A 23,039-nucleotide genomic window follows, 5' to 3' on the forward strand; every position below is an offset into this window, starting at 1 on the left:
GATGCAAGGAGTAGAATCCTTTCAGTCACTGGTATCTGGTCTCCCTCTGCCAGAGGGTGTAAACAAGAGAACAGCACTTTGTAAGTATCTCTCTGGCTGCTATGGGGGGACTGGGGATAGAGGCAAGAGTAGAGACAAATAGACTAGTTAGGGGAAGTAGAAAATATACATGTTTATTGAGTGAATGAATAAATAAATTAATATTAAGCTGTGGATATTAAGCTATGGCTTTGGGTCCCTGCTCTGTGGCATGTGCCATCTTCCTTAAGGACTGTGGTGTGTCTTCAGACTTCTGGAAGAATAAAACATTTCCCTGCCTGCTCTCCTCCACTGACCCTATAGATTCCCACTCCCTCCCTTCTAGGCAGATACCTTTGGCTGTATCCCTGAGATCTTATCCTGTTTTTCTCTGAGTTCTTTGGGATTTTAAAGTTGGTCACAAGCTGGCATTGAGTCTGATTCTGTGCTTTTGTGCCTTCCACTTCTTCACCTCTGGTAGTCCAAGCTGTGTCTTATTTAATATTAGATACTATCTTTTCTCAGGGCCATTCTGGTTCACAACACATTTTAATCTCACCATAATCCCTAACATTCTACATCCACATTCAAAACACAGGCAGGTTACTTGTGGGACAGGGGATGACAACTTAGCTGCCAAAGGCTGTGTGCATTCTAGAGGGTTACCCATTCCACTGAGGCCCTTGCTACTTTGGGGGAACCCATCACCCAGGGTCTATACATCCACCACGAGGGGCCTGCCTTGCAGTTTTCCATTCCCAGAATGTTTTCATATTTATTTTAAAAAAGCAGACAACATTCCTACCCAAGAAAGATGAAGAAAGTCCCTAACATCGCTCAAAACTAGCTTTTGGAGAATCCAAAACAGGCTTAGATGCTTTAAGAAGATGTCTTTGGTTTTTAATCCAGAAAAAGGAAGGAAGAACACAAAGGAAGGGCTCGGATCCAAAGTGAATTCTTTTGTCTAGTACATGGTTTATTTTAAATGTGAAAGTTCAAGTGTACAAAAACAAATGAATTGGATGGGGCATTTGTGAATTTTGAAGCATAGACATTTCTCCATGTTTGGAGGATGTGCTCAGATATTTGTTTGTGCAATTTTTGTCATTGTTGAAATAAAAGAGGTACTGAGGCTGTGGAACACTGAACCCAGAATGCTGTGAAAAATAAATAAATGATAGTATGGGGCCCAGAATCCCAAGGAAGGGAAAGAGAGGAAATACGGCCCTGGTTGGTATTATCCTCATGTGGTCCCAGGATGATTGAAAAACCTTTTCTAACATATCAACTCATAAATTGGATGAATTCACTGATTGAAGGGAATAAATTGAGCAAGTAAGCTGCTATCAAGAAGATAGGTAGTTATTTCTGCTTTTCTCCCATCCTTACCTATTTGCTTTTGTTAAAATCTCTTTTTATGAACTTGACTTTAGATGGCATTGACTTGATCAGGCAGCTTTGAGAAAGGGATTTCCTAGAGGTGGGGGAAAAGAGAATTCTTTTTTTTAAAAAAAAGATTTTATTTATTTGAGAGAGTGAGTGAGAGAGAGAGTACATGAACAGGGGCAGAGGGAGAGGAAGAAGGAGAAGCAGACTCCCCTGCTGAGCAGGGAGCCCAACATGGGGCTTGATCCCAGGACCCTGGGAACATGACCTGAACTGAAGGCGGATGCTTAACTGACTGAGCCACCGAGGTGCCCCTCTATTTTTTTTAAGATTTTATTTTATTTACTTATTTATTTTAGAGAGGGGGGGCAGAAGGAGAGGGTCTCAAGCAGACTCCCTGTGGGGTGCAGAGCCTGATGCAGGGCTCAATGGGATGACCCAAGGATCATGACCTGAACAGAAATCAGGAGTTGGATGCTTAACTGACTGAGCCACCCAGGCGCTCTGAGAATGGAATTCTTCTTCAGCAACTGGATTGAAGGAAAGAGCATGGCCTTGAGATGTCAGGTCCAGCTCTTTCTTTTTTATTTTTAAAGATTTTATCTATTTATTTGTCAGAGGGAGAGAGAGAGAAAGCACAACCAGAAGAAATGGGAGACAAAGAGAGAAGCAGGCTTTCCGCTGAGCAAGGAGTCTGATGTGGGACTTGATACCAGGACCCTAGGATCATGACGTGAGCCAAAGGCAGACACTTAACTGACTGAGCCACCCAGGAGTCCCAGGTCCAGCTCTTTCATAGAACAGCTGCGTGATTAGGGACAAGGTATTCTATCTCTCTAGGCTTTGTTCTCTTACTGGAAAATGCAGACTGGACATTTTTGGAGAGTATTTTTTGAGAATGAGTGATGTATAGAAATTGCTGTGTATGGTACCTGTTACAAAGTAAGTCTTAAAAGATGTAATCTAACTTATAATTGAAAAGAATCACTCTGCCTATAGACATTTCTCCGAAGAAGACATCCAAATGGCCAATAGACACATGAAAAATGCTCAACATCACTTGGCATCAGGGAAATACAAATTAAAACCACCTCACACCAGTCAGAATGGCTAAAATTAACAAGTTAGGAAATGACAGATTTTGGTGAGGATTTGGACAAAGGGGAACCCTCCTACACTGTTGGTGGGAATGCAAGCTGGTACAGCCACTCTGAAAAACAGTATGGAGGTTCCTCAAAAAGTTGAAAATAAGAGCTACCCTATGACCCAGCAATTGCACTACTGGGTATTTACCCCAAAGATACAAATGTAGTGATCCAAAGGGGCACCTGCTCCCCAATGTTTATAGCAGCAATGTCCACAATAGCCGAACTACAGAAAGAGCCCTGACGTCCATCAACAGATGAATGGATAAAGAAGATATGGTATATGAGAAACAAGACAGAGGACCACAGGGGAAGGGAGGAAAAAATGAAGCAAGATGAAACCAGAGAGGGAGACAAACCATAAGAGACTCTTAATCTCAGGAAACAAACTGAGGGTTGCTGGAGTGGTGGAGGTGGGAGGGATGGGGTGGCTGGATGATGGACTTTGGGGGAGGGTGTATGCTATGGTGAGCGCTGTGAATTTTGTAAGACTGATGAATCACAGACCTGTACCTCTGAAACAAATAATACATTATATGTTTAAAAAAAAAGAAGATAGTAGAAAGGGAAAAATGAAGGAGGGGGGAATTGGAGAGGGAGACAAACCATGAGACACTATGGACTCTGAGAAACAAACAGGTTTTAGAGGGGAGGGGGGTGGGGGGATGGGTTGGCCTGGTGATGGGTATTAAAGAGGGCATGTATTGTATGGAGCACTGGGTGTTATATGCAAACAATGAATCATGGAACACTACATCAAAAACTAATGATGTAATGAATGACAACTAACATAACATAATATAATAAAATTAAAAAAAGAAGATATGGTACACACACACACACACACACACACACACACACACACACACACTGGAATATTACGCAGCCGTCAAAAATGAAATCTTGCCATTTGCAGCGATGTGGATGAAACTAGAGGGTTTCATATGCTAAGTGAAATAAGTCAATCAGAGAAAGACAATTACCATATGATCTCACTAATATGTGGAATTTAAGAAATAAAACAGAAGATCATAGCAGAAGAGAGGAAAAAATAAAACAAGACAAAACCAGAGAGGGAGACAAACCATAAGAGACTCTTAATCATAGGAAACAAACTGGGGGTTGCTGGAGGGGAGCGGGTGGAGGGGATGGGGTAACTGGGTGATAGACATTAAGGAAGGCATGTGATGTAATGAGCACTGGGTATTATATAAGACTGAGGAATCACTGACCTGTACCTCTGAAACCAATAACACATTATATGTTAATTAACTGAATTAAAATAAATTAAAATAAAAATTAAAAAAAAGGAATCACTCTGCTTGCTATGTGGGGGGGCAGGAGAGCAGTTAGGAGTCAGCTGCATTGATGCCACTGCAAGAAGTCATGGCCACCTAGACCAGGGTGCAAGAAGTCATGGCCACCTAGACCAGGGTGGTAGTGGTAAAAGTAGTAAGAGGTGCTCAGATTCTGGATGTATGTTGAAGATAGAGCCAAGATAATTTTCTGATGGACTCACTGTGGGGTGTGTGGGGAGCAGCAAGTGGGGAATCATGAATGATTCCTATTTTAAGCTTCAGCAACTTGAAGAATGGACTTGCCATTTACTGAGATGGAAAAGGCTGAGGGGAGAGCAGGTAGTGCAGGCTGGATGGGGTAAGCTGGAGAAGTCTATGACACACTGAAGAAGAGGTATTGAAACGGCAGTTGGATGTATGACTTTGGGGTTTGGGGGAGAGGTCCAGACTAGACATAAACATTTGCAAGATTATAGATAGTATTTAAGTATTTAAAGTCATGAACTTGGACAAGATCCCCTTGGGAGTGAGTGCAGGGAGAAGAGAATCCAGGTCTGAGAACTAAGCCCTCGAGCAGCTCAGCATTAAGCTTCGGGGAGGTGAGGGGGAACAAATGCATCCCCCCGCCTTCCTCCTCATCATCTTTCTTCTTCTTTTATGGTTATGAAAGGGAACTGTTCTATTTAATTCAGTTAGCCTTCACTTGAGCAAAGCTGCTTACCAAATTTATTTTGGGTTTGGTCAAAAAGCGATATATGCTCTTTGCAACTTGAGAGTCTTTTAAAAAGGAAAAACACTCAACTCTGGGCTGTGGAAGTAGGCCTTGTTCGTGGTGCAGTCATCGAACCAGCAAGCTCAGTGCATCTGGAGATCAAGTTCCTCTCAGGATTAGTGAAATCAAGCTTTTGTTAGCATTAAGTTAATGGTGGAATGTCAACTTGAAAACCTCAAAAATCCTTTTCTGCTTCACATCTCTTCCCCTTTTTTCATCCAAAAGAAAAACTATGTAAGGCCAGGAGGGAAAGTCTGAAAAAGGTTTGACTCTTCCTTTGGTGAGATAAACAATCTGTTGTGTCATGGCAGCAGCACAGAAACCCTGTGTTTGAAGAACAGATTGAGATGACAGTGTTACTCAGGATAGTTTAGGAAAGGGCAAGGTAGGGTTAGTGATATAGATCTGGGAGTCTCATTGGACCATGGGTTTTTTATGAGGCACATAATGACATGGTTGTTCCAGGAGCTACTATAATTGTAGGTTGAATTCAAAGCAATCTGGTGTTCTGGCCATATGAAATCAGAATCCCCTAAATAAAGAGACTGTTGGCTGGTGACACTAGCAGCCCCCTATACTGTTCTGGGTTTTGTATTGTGAGCCAGACTTTGGCAAAGTTTGCGTTTTTTAGTGGCAAGAGGGACTGGCATGGGACAAGAGTCTAAAAAATGACAGGCTTCTGGCCTCAGCTGTCACTGTCTTCAGATATTGAAGGACTGCCAGGGTATGAGAGAGATTGCCAATCCTTTAAGCAGGGTGGGCTGTAAGACTGTTTGACCTCTGTGGTGTTCTTAGACTAAGTTCACTGGTGCTAACTAGCTCCCCATTCCTTGGCAGAGTGGTCTGGTGGGAAGAACATTGATTTCAGAGTTAGACAGAACTTGGTTTAAATTCTAGCTCAGTTCCCTTCTACCTAAGTGACCCTGGGCCAGTGGCTTAACTTCTCTTAACCTCAGTTTCTTCGTTTGTAAAATAGGATGAAAGTTATCTCATAGGCCACTGAATGACATAACACAGGTCACCCAGCATGGGTTTTGGCTCATAGCAGGAGCTTGGTACATCTGTGGTCTTTTCCTCACTCCTTGTGCATGACATCCTTTGTTGCCTGTCCCACCCACAGCCTCTGAAGAGGGACACCGTATTTATCACATGGCTTCAGCTATGACTACTAGGTCAGACCAGGATACCTGCCCCTGGGGTAGTTAATGACTTATGAGACTTGGCTTAAACAGACAAGCTAGGCCAGTCAGAAGCTTTTGAGAGTCTGAAACAAGACAGTTGTCAGATGGTTGTGGGGAGGACAGGGCTGGAGCTGAGAGGCCATATGAGCCATAGCAAGAAGAGTATGCAAAAAAAAAGAGAGAGGAGAAGGAGGAAGAAGACATGCAGAGAGAAGGAGAAAGAGGGAGAGGGGGAGAGAGAATCACATGGTTTGTGGGAGACAGAGGGATATAGACACAGAGTAGGGCCTCAAGTCCTGATGGCTCTCTGTTCCCTCAAGGCCGCAGTATACTTCCTTTCTTGTCCTTGGGTTCTGTGAGGGCTCAGTTATCATTGGCACAAGGCCCCTATACAGTTGAGCCAGCCAGAATGGGTTTCTGTTCTTTGCAACTTAAAGAATCCTACATTTAACCCATCTGTTCTGCCCTTAATTCTGCTCACACATTGGCCCAGCCTGGAATTCCTTCTTTCTCCTTGACTTTCCCTGTTCTACTCAGCACTTGAGGCCCAGCTGAATTTCCTACTTCTCCCACAAAGCCCTTCCTGAGCAACCCAGGCCCCAGAGGCCTCTCCTCCCCCTGAGCTGCTTCTTTGATGGATGTATGTGAGCTTGGGGTGCAGGGGAGCCCAGAGGAGGGGACAGACTCATCCAGACTTCTCCAAAGAGCAGTATTGCCTTCTCTGAAATCCTCCCCTGACCACCTCCCCTTTATGGGGATTTCTAAGGTCACCCTGGTATCACAGTCCATCCTTACCAACATCCACCCTCCCTCTTCCCACACACTCATGTGATCACTTGGTTGCTGGGTGAATGAAGAACTGAGCAGTGCCTTCACATCCAAACCCCATAACTAACCTCTGCAAATTGGCTTCTGATCCCATCAGTCTATACACAAGGCTCTCTCAAAGTCCAATAGCTTGTTTACAATCTTCATGTGTGGCTTCAAGCTCTCCTACAGATCCATATTTCTAAAATATATGTCACCAGTTGGGACCTCTCTCAAGCAACAATCTTGCAATCCTGCATTTCTAACCATCTCCTGGGCATTTCCACCTGCACATTCCAGCAGCATCTCAAACTGAACTCATGTCTTCTTTAAGCAGTGTGCTCCTGCTCCTGGCTTCCCTGTGACATTAACATTCTCTCTACCTGTCCTGGGATGAAAACTTTTGAGTACATGATCCCTGCTTAGAAACCCCCTAGGGCTTCCAGCAGCTAGATCCAAACTCTGAAGCCTGGGGTTTAAGGCACCTTCAGAGTCTGACCTACTCAGCCAGCCCCATCACAGAACCCCTGTCCCTGCATTCCTGAGCACTTTCCCACTGCCATACTTAGGCCCACACCACTTCTTCCTCTAGGAACACCCTCCCTAACCCACTCTCCACCTCTTGAAACTTTGACCTCTTGAAACTTTGACCTTGCCTCAAATGCCAACTCCTGTAGGAAGCAAATCTTCCTAAAGCCCCCACTTCTTCTTCCTTGGAACTCCTACAGCACTTGGTTTAAGTTCAATGACCTCACCCTGGCCCACCTATGTTCTTCCTTATAGAACAATTTTACTAATAATATCTCATGTAAGTAAACCAATGGATACTTTGCAAACCACTTTCACATACTTTCTATCACAAGTGTTACTTCCTTTCTCCAGTCTCATACCATAAGCTCCTAGAGGGCAGGAGTCATGTTTTGCTTACCTCTGTCGCCTTACTGCCTAGCAGAAGCCGAGGCACAAGGTATGTGTGCAGTGTACTTCCTTGAAACAAATGGGTAAAGGCACGCTCTTGAGGCAGAGTGGGGAAAGTGGATGACAATTTTTCCAGCAGTTCTTCCCCCTAGGAGTGGCCTAAAGCAAAGTCAAGATGCCAGGACCCTTTCTCTTCCAGCTCACCCCAGGACCACTTGAGGGTTCTTATTTTATTCATGGGTTATCATCCTTTATCATCATTAGTTACCTGGCATATTGTCTTCGATTTGGCCAGTGAGAGCCCCTTTAGGTGGCCCTCTGTCCTTTGACATGTCACCATCATTCTGGAAGCAGTCCTTACTATTTGGCACAATCAGATGTTCCAGCTCATCTTGTACTTTCCCTATCCCAGCCCTACAAGTATTCATTTCTCTAAGGAGTCCTAGATCCTTTTATTGGAGAATGGTATTTATAAACCAATCTGTGTACAAAGTGTGCTCACTGCGACTGGAGCATGTTATTTCTGGGCCCTCTCAGTGGACAGAGCTAGGAAACAGATGTATGTCATGCACACACAACCATCTGTATGTATATAAATACATATATTTACATACACATGCCCACCCACTTATCTATCTAGACCTTCCCTCTCTCTCTCCCCCTCTATCTACCTACTTACCAATCTAGTCCATGCCAGTACCTATGGTTTCAGACCAGCACACATGGTTTTTTTGATTTTCCCTCCTTTCTGTGTTCATAGCTCCCTCCTCTCACAAGTGAGAAATTTGATTCTCATTATTAACAACATATTTACTAATATGCTCAGTCCTGGAATGCACAGGAAGTACTTTGAGAATTGATAATCCATATGGAAAAGAAATCTACCCAATATTTGTTTATAGTTCTTGTCTTTCCTTAGCCTGAAGGCATTTAGTCCAAATGCTATGTACAAAAGTTACCCAAGGTAGTTCCTTTCCAGCCCCTTCTCTCTACAGACTTTGAACCATTCGCTTGGCTCCATATCTCACTTCTGTATTTGTCACAACTGGCTCTTCAGGTACAGAGCCTTCCAGAAGCACCAGAGCAGTAGATCCCCTTCTCCATGGGTCTTCTACGCCGGGCTGAGGCCGCCCCCCCCCTCCTTCATTAGGTTACCCTCCTCCCTCCTCTCGCCAGTTCCGGAAATGTCCTCACTCATGCCTCCTCCTATTCTCTTTGTGACTAAGATTTATTCCTTTTTAAGGAGTCCTTTGCTATCATTTCAGTGGGATCCTGGGAAGGAGAAAAGACGCCTTACATTCCCATTCTGTTGGCTGTACCTTCCCCCAGGGACTCTAGAGTCAGGAAGATCTAGCTTTATAAACTGTGAGACATGGGCACACTCCTTGACCTCTGTGTGTCTCAGATTCCTCCTCTAGGATGTGAGGGTGAGAGGCCATACATCACATGGATTTAGTGAGGACTGACCTAGACCTTACATGTAAAGTGGCTGACACAGTGCTTGGCCCCGTGGGCAGTAAATGGCACCTGTCATTGTCATCTGATTGACACCTGGGTACAATTCTCACTGATTGGTCACTTATTTGTTTGCTTACTCATCCCGGACCTACTAAGTGCTGGGCATAGTGGAGTCCCTGAGCATAAAAGGGGCAGGGAGGTCTCAGTTCCCATTGTGGTCACCCCAGCTGCCAGTCTCTAAGCTGGCAGTGTTTTTGACAAGATGCTGCTTCTCCAGGCTTGGCTTCCTTCAGTCCCAGGACAAGCTTTTGGTCTGGGACTTCTAAACTTCTTTCATGGCCTGGAGTCAAATGGTCTGTTGGGAGAGCTTCCCCCAGCTGTGTGCCAGTGTGCCTCCGCTGGGCACCACTTTTATGCTGAGGACATATGATTGTCTCTGATGGGAATGAGTGATGAGCTGAAGACTTTAGTAGAGTGAGGCCAAATCCCTGTGTGGCTCCAGGAATGAGGATAAAAATAGCCCGAGTAATTGCTCATGCTCTTTTAAGGATTAAAAGTCAGCTTTCAGGCAAGCTGTGAAGCTCCGTGACCAGGACAGCAAGGGACATGGTTCCTTTTTTAGAGGTTTGGTCAGCACTCCCTGTGTACTGCTGGCTCCTGGACTTCTGTGATGCTATTCTCACTTGAGTAAGGGGGTCACCTTCACTAGTCTACACTCCATGGGGGCAGGGATGCATCTGAGGTGTCCCTACCCATGGATGGGTCTGAAGTGTCCCTGGTGTGGGTCTGGCACACCAAAGGCGCTCAATAAACATTTTTAAATGAATTTATGAGCTGTGAGAAGGTTATATTTTAAAAACAGCCCTTAGAATAAGATCTGTAGTTGAGTCAATAGTAATGCACTGATGCCAACTTCCAGGTTTTCACATTGTACAACAGTCGTGCAAGATGTCACCACTGGAGGAAGCTGGGTAAAGGGTACATGGGACTCTTTGTACTATTTTTGCAACTTCCTGTGTGTCTGTAATTATTCCAAAATAAAAAATAAAAGCAACAAAAATAACCTTTAGTTACGTTCGTGTCAATACTCTTTGACACTTGGAGGAAGCCACGCTGAAAGATGAATTGATTAAATCCCTGTTCATGGCAATGCTTTTATTTCATTATTATTTTTGAATGTCGACATATGATTTATTCATATGATTCAAATTTTTGAATATATAAATGAGGTCTACAGTGGATATTCTCTGCCTCAGCCACTCTGTTTCCCTCCCCATTGGCAACTATTGTTAATGTTATTTGTTTCTTGTGCTAATTTTCCTGAGATTGTGTGCACACATACACACATGTACTTGTGAATATGTATGTGTGATCATAAGTATATTTGTGCACGTGTATATTTATATACTGTTCTGTTATTTTATTTTCCCACTTTATCTTGGAGGTTTTTAATATCACTATACAAAGAGCTTCCTTATCATCTGTTATGGCTGTACCACATCATTATTTTAGAGAGAGGAAGGGGGGAGAGGCAAAGGGAGAGGGAGAGAGAGAATCTTAAGCAAGCCCCATGCCCAACATGGAGCTGGATGTGGGGCTTCATCTCACGACCCGAGATCATGACCTGAACTGAAATTAAGAGTCAGATGCTTAACCAACCAAGCCACCCAGGTCCCCCTGTACCCCAACATCTTTTATGGCCCCCCATTGATAGACATTCATGTTGTTTCCAATCCTATTGCTTGTATAGACAAAGCTGTAATGAATAATCTTGTTCACTTGTCACTTCCCAAGTGTGGAAGTGTGTTTATAGAATAAATTCCCAGAGGTGGAATTGGGTCAAAAGATCTGAGCCTTATAATCTTGAGAAGGCTAAATTGTCTTCTATAGAGCTTGTTCCATATTACACACCCATCAGTAATGTGTTTTATGAAATGCTTGTATTAATGCAGTGATTTTGAAAGGTATTTATTTGTGAGACTGGTGAAAGCTACAGACCTGGACCCAAGACAAACACAAATCATACAGTGTTCCACATACAATTTCAATTGGCTCAGAAACTCCTGAGGGCTATCCATGAACCCTAGTTTAAGACACCCTGGCTGAGGGGGAAAGAGCTTTAGGGCCAACCCACCTAACTTCACCCCTTAACTCTACCATTTCCCAGCTGTGGAATGTCAGGCAAGTGCTTTCACCTCTTCATGTCTCAGTTTCCTTTTGGAAGGAAAAGTACAATAATCCTATTTCATAGGGCACTTGTGAGGATACATACATACTTTCGTGTAGAGCATCTAATGCAGAGGCTGGAATATAGCAGGTGCTCAATGGATGGTTTGTATACACAGCCACACCTTGCTCCCACACACACCCTCATGTGTACACAATGCCTTCTATTCCTTTTCAACCTAAGTTTCTAGTTGTCTCTGGAGTAACTCCTGCTAGATTCACAAGATCAACCCTTGGAGCATCATACCACCATTCCCACCAGGGGTCCTTAGACCAACTGCATAAGAGTCACCTGAGGGCCTTAATTAAAATGCAGATTCCTGGGTCCCACTGCAGTTAAATGGAGTTAGAACTTTTGGAAGAGGGGTTCAAGGAGCTTCATGCTTGGGGATTCTCATACACAATGAAGTTAGAGAAACAGTACCATACAGTTTGATAAATTCCTTCTAGTCCCTATACCAGAAATTCTAGTAGTTACCACGATGTGGCTTTGTTAGTGGGAGCCTATACCCAGCAAATGGATAGGTGTAGACACCTGAGAGAAAGCAGGACTAGTACGTGGGACAGTCTCTTCTGGTTCCATCTACAAAAATACTATTATTTATGGGTGTAACAGACAGCATGAACCTTATTCTCTTCAGGAATCTTTGTCATAATAACCAGGACTAGATGCCTATGGTAAGGAATGGGATGGAGGCCCAGGGTGTCAGGTTTGGTGGAGAAAGCCTGCCATGGCTGGGGTGGCTGACCCATGGCCAGGAGCTGGGAATAGGACTGTATAAAGCCAGACAGTGGTCACTGGGAGGGCTTGAGGGCACAGGATTTGAAGTACCAATCTCTATAACTCTCAGAACGGGTGGATGATTCTGGGGTGGTAAGTGATGGTCTAGGGCTGGAGTTGCCAGATTTAGCAAATAAAAATACATGACGTGCAGTTCAATTAGAATTTCAGATAATTTCAGGGGCGCCTGGGTGGCTCAGTTGTTAAGCGTCTGCCTTTGGCTCAGGTTATGATCCCAGGGTCCTGGGATCGAGCCCCACATCGGGCTCCCTGCTCGGCAGGAAGCCTGCTTCTCCCTCTCCCACTCCCCCTGCTCATGTTCCCTCTCTCTCTGTGTCTCTCTCTGTTAAATAAATAAATAAAATCTTTAAAAAAAAAAAGAATTTCAGATAATTTCAAATATCATATATATAACAAGTATGTCCCATACAATATTTGGGACATACTTACACTACAAAAGTTATGTGTTGTTTATCTGAAATTCAGATTTAAGTGGGTGTCTTATATTTTATCTGGCAACCCTACCCAGGGCTTTTCTGAGCTGCCTCTAACCTCAGAAGAGGGCTGGAGCCCCCATGTGACTTACACAGAATCTAGAGCTCCATGACTTTGGCCGAAGGTCAGCACTGCACCCAAGGTGGGTGAGGAGTAAGTAGGGTCAGCATGTGGACTTCCAGGAGGGAGACAGCCTGTCCTTGTCTGCGTCTGGGCAGGGGCAGGAAATGAATTTGTGCTGATCAACGCAATGAGACGCTGGCACCGTGCTAAACCTTCACTATGGTGTCCTTTAGCCCCCCTGCAACTCTTTGAGTTAGGTGTTATTGCTGTTATCCCTGTCTTAGAGATGAGGAGACTAGAACTCCACAAAGCAAAGACCACAGGACTGCTGAGTGCGGCAGCAGGGATTGAAGCCCCTGGGGCTGCTGCCAGGTCTGGAATTAGCTGAACCTCCTAGGCCCTTCTCTCTGGTAATCCCAAGGGTTTAAGGTGGGAGCAGCCCCCACCCATGAATCCCCGGGACAGGAAGTGTTCCCACTTTCTCCTGGCCTGCGGCCAGGGTCTTGTCCAGCCTCACATGCTTGCTGGGGATTCCAGGCTGGGAGGCGGATCTGCAGTTTCTTTGGTCCCCGTCTGGCCAGGACAGTGCCCAGCGGTGTGGGCTGCCCATGGGCACTGCCATCCACTGTGTGGGTGCCCATGGGAGGTACTCAGGGCAAGCTCCTGCCTCACAGGCCCACCCTGCCCTGAGTTCTGGGGCTGGCCTGGTCAGCTTCCCCTGCTGTTAGTCCCCTGAGTGGGACCAGAGGGGGCTCCCCGAGGAGCTCCAGGCTCCAAGTCCCAGCCCCTCTAGGAGGAGGCGGTGGCTGAGGCTCAGCAGCCAGAGGCTTCTCAGCTCGGAGCTCCAGAGCCAGATGTAACATTGACCTTAAATGGTAAAAGCTCCCCAGAGTGAAGAGAGGCTGGCCAGAGGAGGAAAGGGGAATAACTCAGTTTTAGGTAAGTCATTGCAATATCTAAGAATAACCTGCTCTTCAGCTGGGACGCGAGGGAACCCTTCTCCTCCTTAAAGGTACAGGGTGCTGGGTTGGGGGCGCTTGACTTTAACTTTCAGGGGAGTTGGCTTTGTTGGGTGCCATTTCAGCTGAGTGTTTTTATTGTTGCTGTCATGATTTTTAAATAAGAAGTGAATCTTGCCAGTCCTAACTTAACTAAACCGCGCTCTGTCTGCTGCTGTTGGAGGAAAGCATGCGCAAGCTAGGGTGAAAATGTGGGATCTGACTGGAGAGCCCACCCCCAGATTTCCTGTGCACCCCTCTAGGGAATAGTGGGTCCTCAGCTTATGTAAGCCCTCCGGGCAGTGCTTTCTCCCCATTGCCTGCTACCCTTTTCCCAGCTCGGCTCTGTGCTTACTTGTGCCTCCCTCCGCCCTCCCACCCAACCCTGTGCCGCAGCCCGGTCCACTTAGGACCCTGTGTGGGCCCAGCCTTGTCTCCATCCTTGACCTGCCCCTGTTTCTGTCCCTGCCCCTCCTATCCTGTGTTTTCTGGTCGCAGCCCCTGTTTTCATCTCTGTCTCTAACTCTCCTTCTGCGTCCAGCTTTGCCCCCTGTGCCCCTTCCCTCCTCCATTGAGGGAGTACCTGTGCCCAACCTGTGCCCCTAGCCATGCTCACCTCCAGGAGCTCGGTGTCAAAGCTATCCTACAATAAATGGCACTCAGACTGGCTTTCTCCAAAGGAGAGGCCAGGCGCAGAGGGCAGAGAAAGGCCTAGCTGTCTTGCTCCCTCCTGCCCAGGAAATGTTTGTGAAATCCTGGAGATGCTCTGCAGTTTGGGTCAACAGAGTACAGGGTCTGGGACCTGTGGCCAGTGCTCCTGCCTCCCAGAGCTCAGCAGCTGGTGTCCTCTTAACACTCTCAGGCTGCTCTTTGGGGGTCTGGTGGGTGGGAGGAGTAAAGCAGCCCACGGGCTTGTCTGAACTGGGTCTCCTGCAGGGGAAAGGAGGAAGCTTCCCAGAACTGTTATGGCTGGAAGCACAAGGGAGTCGGAGTCTCTGAAGGGTTCTACCATCCCCACCAGGGGGCAATGACATGCTGGTGAGACAGCTGGGGTTAACTCCCCTGCAACCTCACCCAGCCCTTTTCTGGGGAGGAAACACAGGTTAAATGACTTGCCTAAGGTTAGACCACTAAGGAAGAGCAGTTTCTAGGACTCGAACCCAAGTCTGACTCTAATGGCTGAGTCAACATAGTTGTGAGTGAGAGGGTACTCTTGCTTCTTGTGATTTCCGACCAAACGGACAATACAGTTGTCACCATCATGTTTGGTTATCCTTGATACTGTGGGGTGTGTGTGTGTGTGTGTGTGTGTGTGTGTGTGTGTGTCTGTGTTGGGAGTGACTATATTCACAGCTAATGTAACTTTCTTTATGCTTCTAGTCAGTGGGACATTCCTGCTTACTCTCAAAGGTCATCTGGGAGATACAATCAGGTGCTAATTGCTACAACACGATCAATGATCCCATAAAAATGTTTTCTGGAAGAAGAAAAAAAATAGCAAACACACCATTCTTAACGTGCATCGAACCCTGTTCTAAGCACTTCCCGTACAGTAATTCAGCATCCACACCCCTCTAGGGTAGGGATTATTGTTACATCCTCGTCTTGTAGATGGGGACATTTTAGCATAGAGAGGTCACACAGCTGGTGAGAGGTGGCACTGGCATTTGACCCCAGGCAGCTTGTCTCTGGAGGCTCTGCTCCTAACCACCACGCTCTGTTCGTCTCCAGTTGGTACCACGTCCTAGAGGGCCGTGGGGGAAGCACTGACTCTCTGTCCATGCTCTGCCTAAAGCTTTCCAGGCGGGATTTCTTGTGCTCTCCTCAGTAATGCTGTGAGGGTGGTATCTTTACCCAGTTTTATAGGGAGGACATGAGGACTAGGGGATGTTAAATGACTTGTCCAAGGTCACCCAGCCACCAAATGATGGAGCAGGGGAACTTAGTCTTGGATGAGGATAATTAATGCCTTCTTCTTGGCATTGATTGTCAGGGGGACCAGTGGGCTCATAGCTTCAGGATGAGGGGTTCTGAGTCCCTCTGAGAGGAAGCTGGATGCCTGGCCTGATGGGCTGAACTACAAGTACGGTTCTCAGCTTCTCAAATGGCCCTGCCTCCTTTCCCCAAGTCTTGGTAACAACGGTGGCTGGATGCAGCTCACACCTCCAGCAGGAGTAGAGGCTGAGCCCTGTGAGGGCAGAGACCTTGTCTCATTCTCCACTGTGTGTCCTGCATCCAGAATGATGCTGGGAGGTACTGAGTGTTCAGGATCAATTTGTTTTCCTTATGAAGAAATGGACATAATGCTCACAAGTGTGTTGCAGTTAAACGGGGCCCTCGTTTATTGTATATGTATATATGATGATCAGATTCTTTTAGGCTGGCAAGTGTGGGTCTCAAGTTAGCCATCTCCCCTCACCCTGCCATCTCTTCTGGGTAGTCCCATGGGGCCACTGGGCTGCCTCTCAGCCATTCTCTCTGTGGTTCAGCAGTCATCTGAGGGCTTCTGACCAAGGAGGAGCAGAGACCTGGATGGGTGGTAGAGGAGAGATTTTGCCCCTGCCACTTGGGGAGCTCTTTGAATTAGTGGGAGGGAGATAGAGAACTGAGTTCTTGTGTAGTAAATGTACAAATTGATATAAATTGAGTCCCACTTGAGGTCCTTGTGCTGGGATCTGTGCTAGAACGTTATTTCACTTAATCCTTGTGATAGAGATGAGGCCACTGTGGTGGAAAGAGGTATAGCGATGTGCCCAAGGCCATGCAGCTGGTAGGTGGTGAGCAGGCATTCCAGCTCAGGCTGCTTGGGTCCAAAACGGGGACTTCCTGTGTTAGATGTCACCCTGCCTCTAGTTAGTAACACGCGTCTTGGGGAAGTTATTGAGTGCCACAGTCCAAATTATGGAAAAATCAAGAAAAGGGGGGAAAAGGATATTGTGTTTGCCCTATAGACCCTGGAGGCCAGAGCCTGAGGTTAGGGGACAGCTCAAGACAGCCTCACTAGATGGGATGCAGAGGCAACAGAAGCCCGTGACCTTGGACAAGCCCTGCCTTCTCTGCAAGGGCCTTCTCTAGAGGAGAAGGAAAGCAGGTGACAGCCAGTCAGCCAGAAGACCTCCCTCCCAGTGGGCCACAGCTGTAAAAAACAATTTTCAAAGGCTGGGGTTAATCAATTCTGGTTACTTTCTTCCTAGTACTTTTTATATGTATAATTTTTTTTTAGATTTTTATTTATTTATTTCAGAGAGAGAGAGAGAGCGCACATGAGGGGGGGGGGAGGGTCAGAGGGAGAAGCAGACTCCCCGCTGAGCAAGGAGCCCGATGTGGGACTCGATCCCGGGACTCCAGGATCATGACCTGAGCCGAAGGCAGTCGCTTAACCAACTGAGCCACTCAGGCGCCCTATATGTATAATTTTTATTCCACTTCTTTCCCTGGTAATAAAAGTAATATATGTTCTGTGCTAAAATTTCTTAGAAAATATAGAAATAGATATAAATAAGAAATACAGAAGTAAATGTGAAGAATTAAAAAATCCCTCCAGAATCCTGTCACTCAGAGATAAATATTGGTTTGTTTTTTGTTTTTTGGGTTTTTTTTAAGGATTTTACCCATTTATTTGACAGAGAGAGAGTATAAGCAGGTGGCACGGGAAAGGGAGAAGCAGGCTCCCCACTGAGCAGGGAGCCTGACTCAGGGCTTGATCCCAGGACCCTGGGATCATGACCTGAGCTGAAGGCAGACACTTAACTGACTGAGCCAACCAGGTGCCCCAAATATTGTTAATATTACAGTGTATTTCTTTCTTTATCTTTCTCCGTATTTTATAAAACTAAGGTCTTACTATATGTGATTTTCTAGTCCGCTTAAAAATTTTTTTTAAAGATTTTATTTATTTATTTGAGAGAAAAAGAGAGGGGGTGGGGGGTGGGGAGGGGCAGAGGGAGAGGAAGTAGACTCCCCGCTGAGCAGGGAGCCTGACAACGTGGGGCTCTATCCCAGGACCCTGGGATCATGACCTGAGCTGAAGGCAGACGCTTAACTGACTGAGCCACCCAGGCGCCCCCGCTTTAAAAAATTTTTAAAGACTTTATTTTTCTAGGGCAGTTTTAGGCTCACAGCAGGAAGGAAGGTACAGAGATTTCCCACATACCCCCTGCTTCACACATGCACAGCCTCCCGCATTAGTAACACCCCCTACCAGAGTGGTTCATTTTTTACAACTGGCAAACCTACACTGACACATCATTATGACCCCAAATCCATAATTTACCTTCGGGTTCACTCTTGGTGGTGTTCATCTGGGTTTAGGCAAATGTATAAGGACATGTATCCACCATTATAGTATCATGCAGAGTAGCTTCACTGCCCTAAAGACCCCCTGTGTTCCAGCTACACACCCTTCCTCCCAACCCCAGCTCTTAGCAACCACCAATCTTTTTACTTTCTCCATAGTTCGGCCTTTTCCAGAATGTCAGATAGTTGGAATCACACAGTATGCGGCCTTTTCCGACTGGCTTCTTTCACTTAGCAACGTGCATTTGAGTCTCTTCCATGGCTTGCTAACTCATTTCTTTTTAGCACCGGATAATATTCTGCTGTCCTGATGTACTACAGTTTATTTGTCCACTCACTTAACTGAGGACATCTTAGTTAGTCTGCTTTTTTTTTTTTTTAAACTGGATGTTCTATCACCATCATTTTCCCCTCTCATTAAAGATACTTCAAAACATGATGTTTTGATGGTTGTATAGTAGAGTAATTTTAGCTGTGCCATGGTTTAATCATCGTTTCTCTTGTTGGGCATGTACAAATGTGGTTTTTCTTTAGGGACAGTCCCATGGGCACACACATGATGGCTTTTCTGTACATGTGTGACGTTTGGAAACTGAGGCGGGCTTGTGTGGTGGGGCGCAAGGTGTGGCTTATTCTGCAAGATGATAGTAAGTGGGATACTGACTCAGCCTGAAACACACGAACTCACATCACAAGAATGTTATTCCCTTGTCAGCTATTTCTAGTCCTTCCATGAAGAAGAAAGCCTCGATCTGAGGCTTACAGGACTTTTAGCACTAAAACCAGAAGTCCGAGGCCACTCAGGACAAGTTGTTCACCCTGGCTTGAACCGAGTGTGCCTTCAACATCTTTCAGACCTTGGCCTGTCTCCCTTCCTGACAAAATGAGAGCAAGCCTCAGGCCTGGAGCCTAGGTCAGGCAATAGCTCATATTTAGTAAGTGTTTTTACTTAATTTATTTTTATAAGTCCTCTCTTTGTGGTATAAGCAGTAGATTTTTTCCCTTTATGGTAGGGATATAAAGTCTCGTTTTTGGATAAATGCAATGACAAGGGCAGCTGACACTTACTGAGCACTCACTTTGTGCCAGGTGCTGTTCTAAGGCTTTACTGGCAGTGCCTCATCTCGTCCACCCAGCAACCCCCTGAAGTGGTTACTATGATTACCCCTGTTATACAGATTAGGAAACTGAGGCACAGAGCGGGCAAGGCGCTTGTCCAGCAACACAAAGCTGGTAAACGGCAGAGTCGGGATTTCAACCCTGGTTTTCTGGCTTATTGCTAAGGCAAATTAAAGAATGTTAAATCAATCAATGTATAGGTGGCACACGGACATGGCAAAAAATGTGAGGGTGGTGGGCAGATGACTCAAGCTTAGGAAACACTGGCGTGGAGGAAATGGGGGTTCTAGGAGCAGGGGGTACCAGTGAACGCAGGATGTGGGGGACGAGATCATACCTTGCTCACAGTGAGGCTGCAGGCTGGCATGCAGTGCAGAGGGCATGGCAGCTGCCCTGGGAAGGGACACACAGAACCACACGGACTTCTGTCACTGACAGGCTAACTGGGAGGATGTTTACAGAAGGCCCAAGGTTCCTAGTTCATCAGAAGGAGAGAAAGCCTGAAGACACCCTTGATGTTGCTTATACATGTGTGGTCAAGAGTGTTGGCCCCCAGTCAGGAGGTGGGCTCAGTGTCGACCACGTCTTCCCTCATTATCAGAGTGGGAGATGTCATCTCGAGCTAGAGGCAGCACTGTGTTCTGGTGGAAAGTGCAGCCCCTGGCGTGATCGTGTGGCTCCACCATGGGCCAGCTGTCCATCTTGGCTGTACCTACTCCTGCTGAGCTTCAGTTTCCTCTCCTGTGAGATGGAGATAATGATGGTGCTTTACAGGGTGAAATCCCTTAGCCAGGGTCTGTTCTTAGCACCCAATAAACATTGGCTATTATTGTAGCTAGCCTCTGTCTGTCCTCTTTCAGATTCCATCAAGGAGATTTCTGTATGGGGTGTGAGGCTTGGCCCATAATTCTGGGTTCTATCCTCACCTCCGTTAATGCCTCAAGGACAGTAGCGAACTTATCCTCTAGATGACTGGCCACTGGCACCTGGTGGGTTCTCTAAGGAAGCCCAGTGAAAACACCTTATTCCTTCACTTAGGCTGTAAGTCTCATGGAGAAGTCAATCTAACATCTCCCTCATGACTGATAAGGCTGGTATTGGAGAATGGGGCTTATACTGGAAGGCAAGTAGGCTTTCTTTATTATTATTTTTAAAAAATTTAATTCCAGTTTAATTAACATATAGTGTTATATTAATTTCAGGTATACGCCCCACCCATCCTTCCACGCTCCTCCCCTCTGGTAACCACCAGTTTGTTCTCTATAGCTAAGAGTCTGTTTCTTGGTTTGTCTCTTTTTTTTCTTTTTTGGTTGTTTTGTTTCTTAAATTCCATATATGAGTGAAATCCTATGGTATTTGTCTTTCTCTGACTGACTTATTTCACTTACCATTATTCTCTCTAGATCCATCCATATTGTTGTAAATGGTAAGATTTCATTCTCATTTATGGCTGAGTAATATTCCACTATATATACGTATATCACATCTTCTTTATCAATTGATGGACACTTGGACTGTTTCTATAATTTCACTATTATAAATAATGCTGCTATAAATATAGGGGTGCATATATCTCTTCGGATTAGTGTTTTTGTATTCGGTAAATACACAGTTCTGGATCATATGGTAATTCTGTTTTTAAGAATTTTCCATACCGTTTTCCCTCATGCACTCCCACCAACAGTGCCTGAGGGTTCCTTTTGCTCCATATCCTCGCCAACACTTGTTTCTTGAGTTTTTGATTTTAGGCATTCTGACAGGTGTGAGGTAATATCTCATTGTGGGTTTGATTTGCATTCCCCTGATGTTAAACATCTTTTCACATGTCTGCTGGCCATCTGTATGTCTTCCTTGGAGAAATGTCTATTCGTGTCTTCTGCTCATTTTTAAGTTGGATTATTTGGGGTTTTCTGGTGTTGAGTTGTATAAGTTCTTTATATATTTTGGATACTAACCCTTCAATGAGTATGTCATTTGCAAATATTTTCTCCCATTCAGTAGGTTGCTTTTCAGTTTTGTCAATTGTTTCCTTCACTGTGCAGATAATTTTTATTTTGATGAAGTCCCAATAGTTTCTTTTTGCTTTTTATTCCCTTGCCTCAGGAGACATATCTAGAAAAATCTTGCTATGGCCAATGTCAGAAAAATTATTGCCTGTGTTCTCTTCTAGGATTTTTATGGTTTCAGGTTTCACATTTAGGTCTTTAATCCATTTTGAGTTTATTTTTGTGTATGATGTTAGAAAGTGGTCCAGTTTCATTTTTTCTTTTTTAAATTCTATTTCATTAACATATACTGTATTATTAATTTCAGGGATAGAATTTAGTGATTCGTCAGGTGCATATAATACCCAGTGCTCATTACATCAAGTGCCCATCACTCAGTTACCCCATCCCCCTACCCACCTCCCCTCCAAAAACCCTCAGCTTGTTTCCTAGAGTTAAGAGTCTCTTATGGTTTGTCTCCCTCTCTGTTTTTATCTTATTTTATTTTTCCTCCCCTTCCCCTATGTTCATCTATTTTGTTTTTTAAATTCCACATATGAATGACGTTATATGGTGCTTGTCTTTCTCTGACTGGCTTGTTTCATTTAGCATAATACTCTAGTTCCATCCACGTTGTTGCAAATGGCAAGATTTCATTCTTTTTGATGACTGAATAATATTCCATTTGATGTGGCTTTCCAGTTTTCCCAACACCATTTTTTGAAGAGACTATCTTTTTCCCATTGCATATTCTTACCTTCTTTGTCAAAGAAGTAGGCTTTTGAAAGTTGAGTTAAGCCAATTTACCCCATCCCTATGGAGTGCCCTCTAGTGGAGGCAGGCCCCCCTGCAGGCAGCACATTCCCAGGAGAAAGGGAAGAGGAAAGGGCTGAGCTAGTCAGGTTGACCCTTGTCAGAACTGACTATCAGATAGACATTCTCCTGGCAGGTGGAGGTCTTCCCACGTGAATGAAACAATCATGTAGGAGAAGCATTATGCCCCTAATGGTACCACAGTGAGGCCCTAGCCCAAGCCCTGTTGCAAAGCTGGTCTCTCAGGTGATGTACATTTGGCAGATGTGTCACACCCTAGTAACAGGTAGGGAGCTTTCAGGTTACAGGGGCTGCCACATAGTCCCAAGAGGGTGGACATCCCAGCTTCTCCCTTTTCCCCAGGGATGGAAAGGATGGAATCCCATCCTTTCTCTTCACGAGTTGCTCAGTGGGCACCTGTTCGAAGAACAGTCCTTCTGAGGACAAGACAAACATCCAACTAGAAGTGTGTGGTGTGAATTTGGTTTCATGCAAATTCCATTTAGGCAGCTCCAGTCAGAGAGCAAATGACCTCCTAATCACCCCTTCCTCTGGGATACTTTATATAGATAGACAATGAGAGGAGGGGTTCAGAACTACCATCGTTTGAGCATGCTGTTCATACCAGGCATTTTATATGTACTATTTTGTTAAACTCAGACCATAACCATCTAAGGGAGATATTTGTGAGCAACCAACTCAGGCCACTTATTCAAGACAACTAAGAGTAACTAGTAAGTAAAGAAAGGGGAATAAATTAAAAAGCCATCAAACCCCTAATCCACAGCAACTTCCATCTGTCTGGCTCATACACCCAGGCCATAGGGCAGAGTAAGAGTGTCCAGCCCCTGTCCCTGCTCCTATAGTTGGAGCCCAGGAGGTCCTGGCACTGCTGCTTAGAGCAGAGGCTCTGAGCTTTTGGGCAAGAGTCTGGGCAGCTACTCTATTTAGCCTTCTCTGCTTTGTATCTCTCTTTTGTCTTCTTTCAGTATGTGACAATCTTGATCAGGTCTCATAACCTTGTCTACAGGCAAGCCCCTTCTTCTAGTAGGAAAATACAAGTTTAGAATCTCTATTGCAAGATATGCCATGTCCTACACTCTCCGACTCACCGTCTTGTGCTCTAAAAGATTACAGATCCTGCCATGGTCACCCAGTCTGCCTCAGAGGCAGTGTGGGGTAGTGGTTGGGACCTAAGCTTCTCAAATCAAATGACCTGAATTCAAGTCTCAGCCTTGCAACCTTCTGTCCGGCTTCGGCAAATGATCTAACCTCTTCTT

At 45.3% G+C, this 23,039-nt stretch overlaps 1 protein-coding gene across 3 annotated transcripts in view; it reads left to right on the forward strand.

Moving 5' to 3' along the window:
- The first annotated feature begins 13,413 nt into the window (after positions 1–13,413).
- Positions 13,414–23,039, forward strand: part of IRAG1 (inositol 1,4,5-triphosphate receptor associated 1) — a 119,365-nt gene continuing 109,739 nt past the window's right edge. For all 3 annotated transcript variants that reach the window (XM_073882915.1, XM_025848399.2, XM_073882916.1), the window contains exon 1: positions 13,414–13,487. In XM_073882915.1, coding sequence (XP_073739016.1) covers positions 13,421–13,487 — 67 coding nt within the window. In that variant the 5' untranslated portion in view covers positions 13,414–13,420. The remainder of the gene's footprint in view (positions 13,488–23,039) is intronic.

Source organism: Callorhinus ursinus, unplaced genomic scaffold (genome assembly GCF_003265705.2).
Source record: "Callorhinus ursinus isolate GAN/ISIS: 27379988/994484 unplaced genomic scaffold, GSC_fseal_2.0 scaffold49, whole genome shotgun sequence".
Classification (NCBI taxonomy): domain Eukaryota; kingdom Metazoa; phylum Chordata; class Mammalia; order Carnivora; family Otariidae; genus Callorhinus; species Callorhinus ursinus.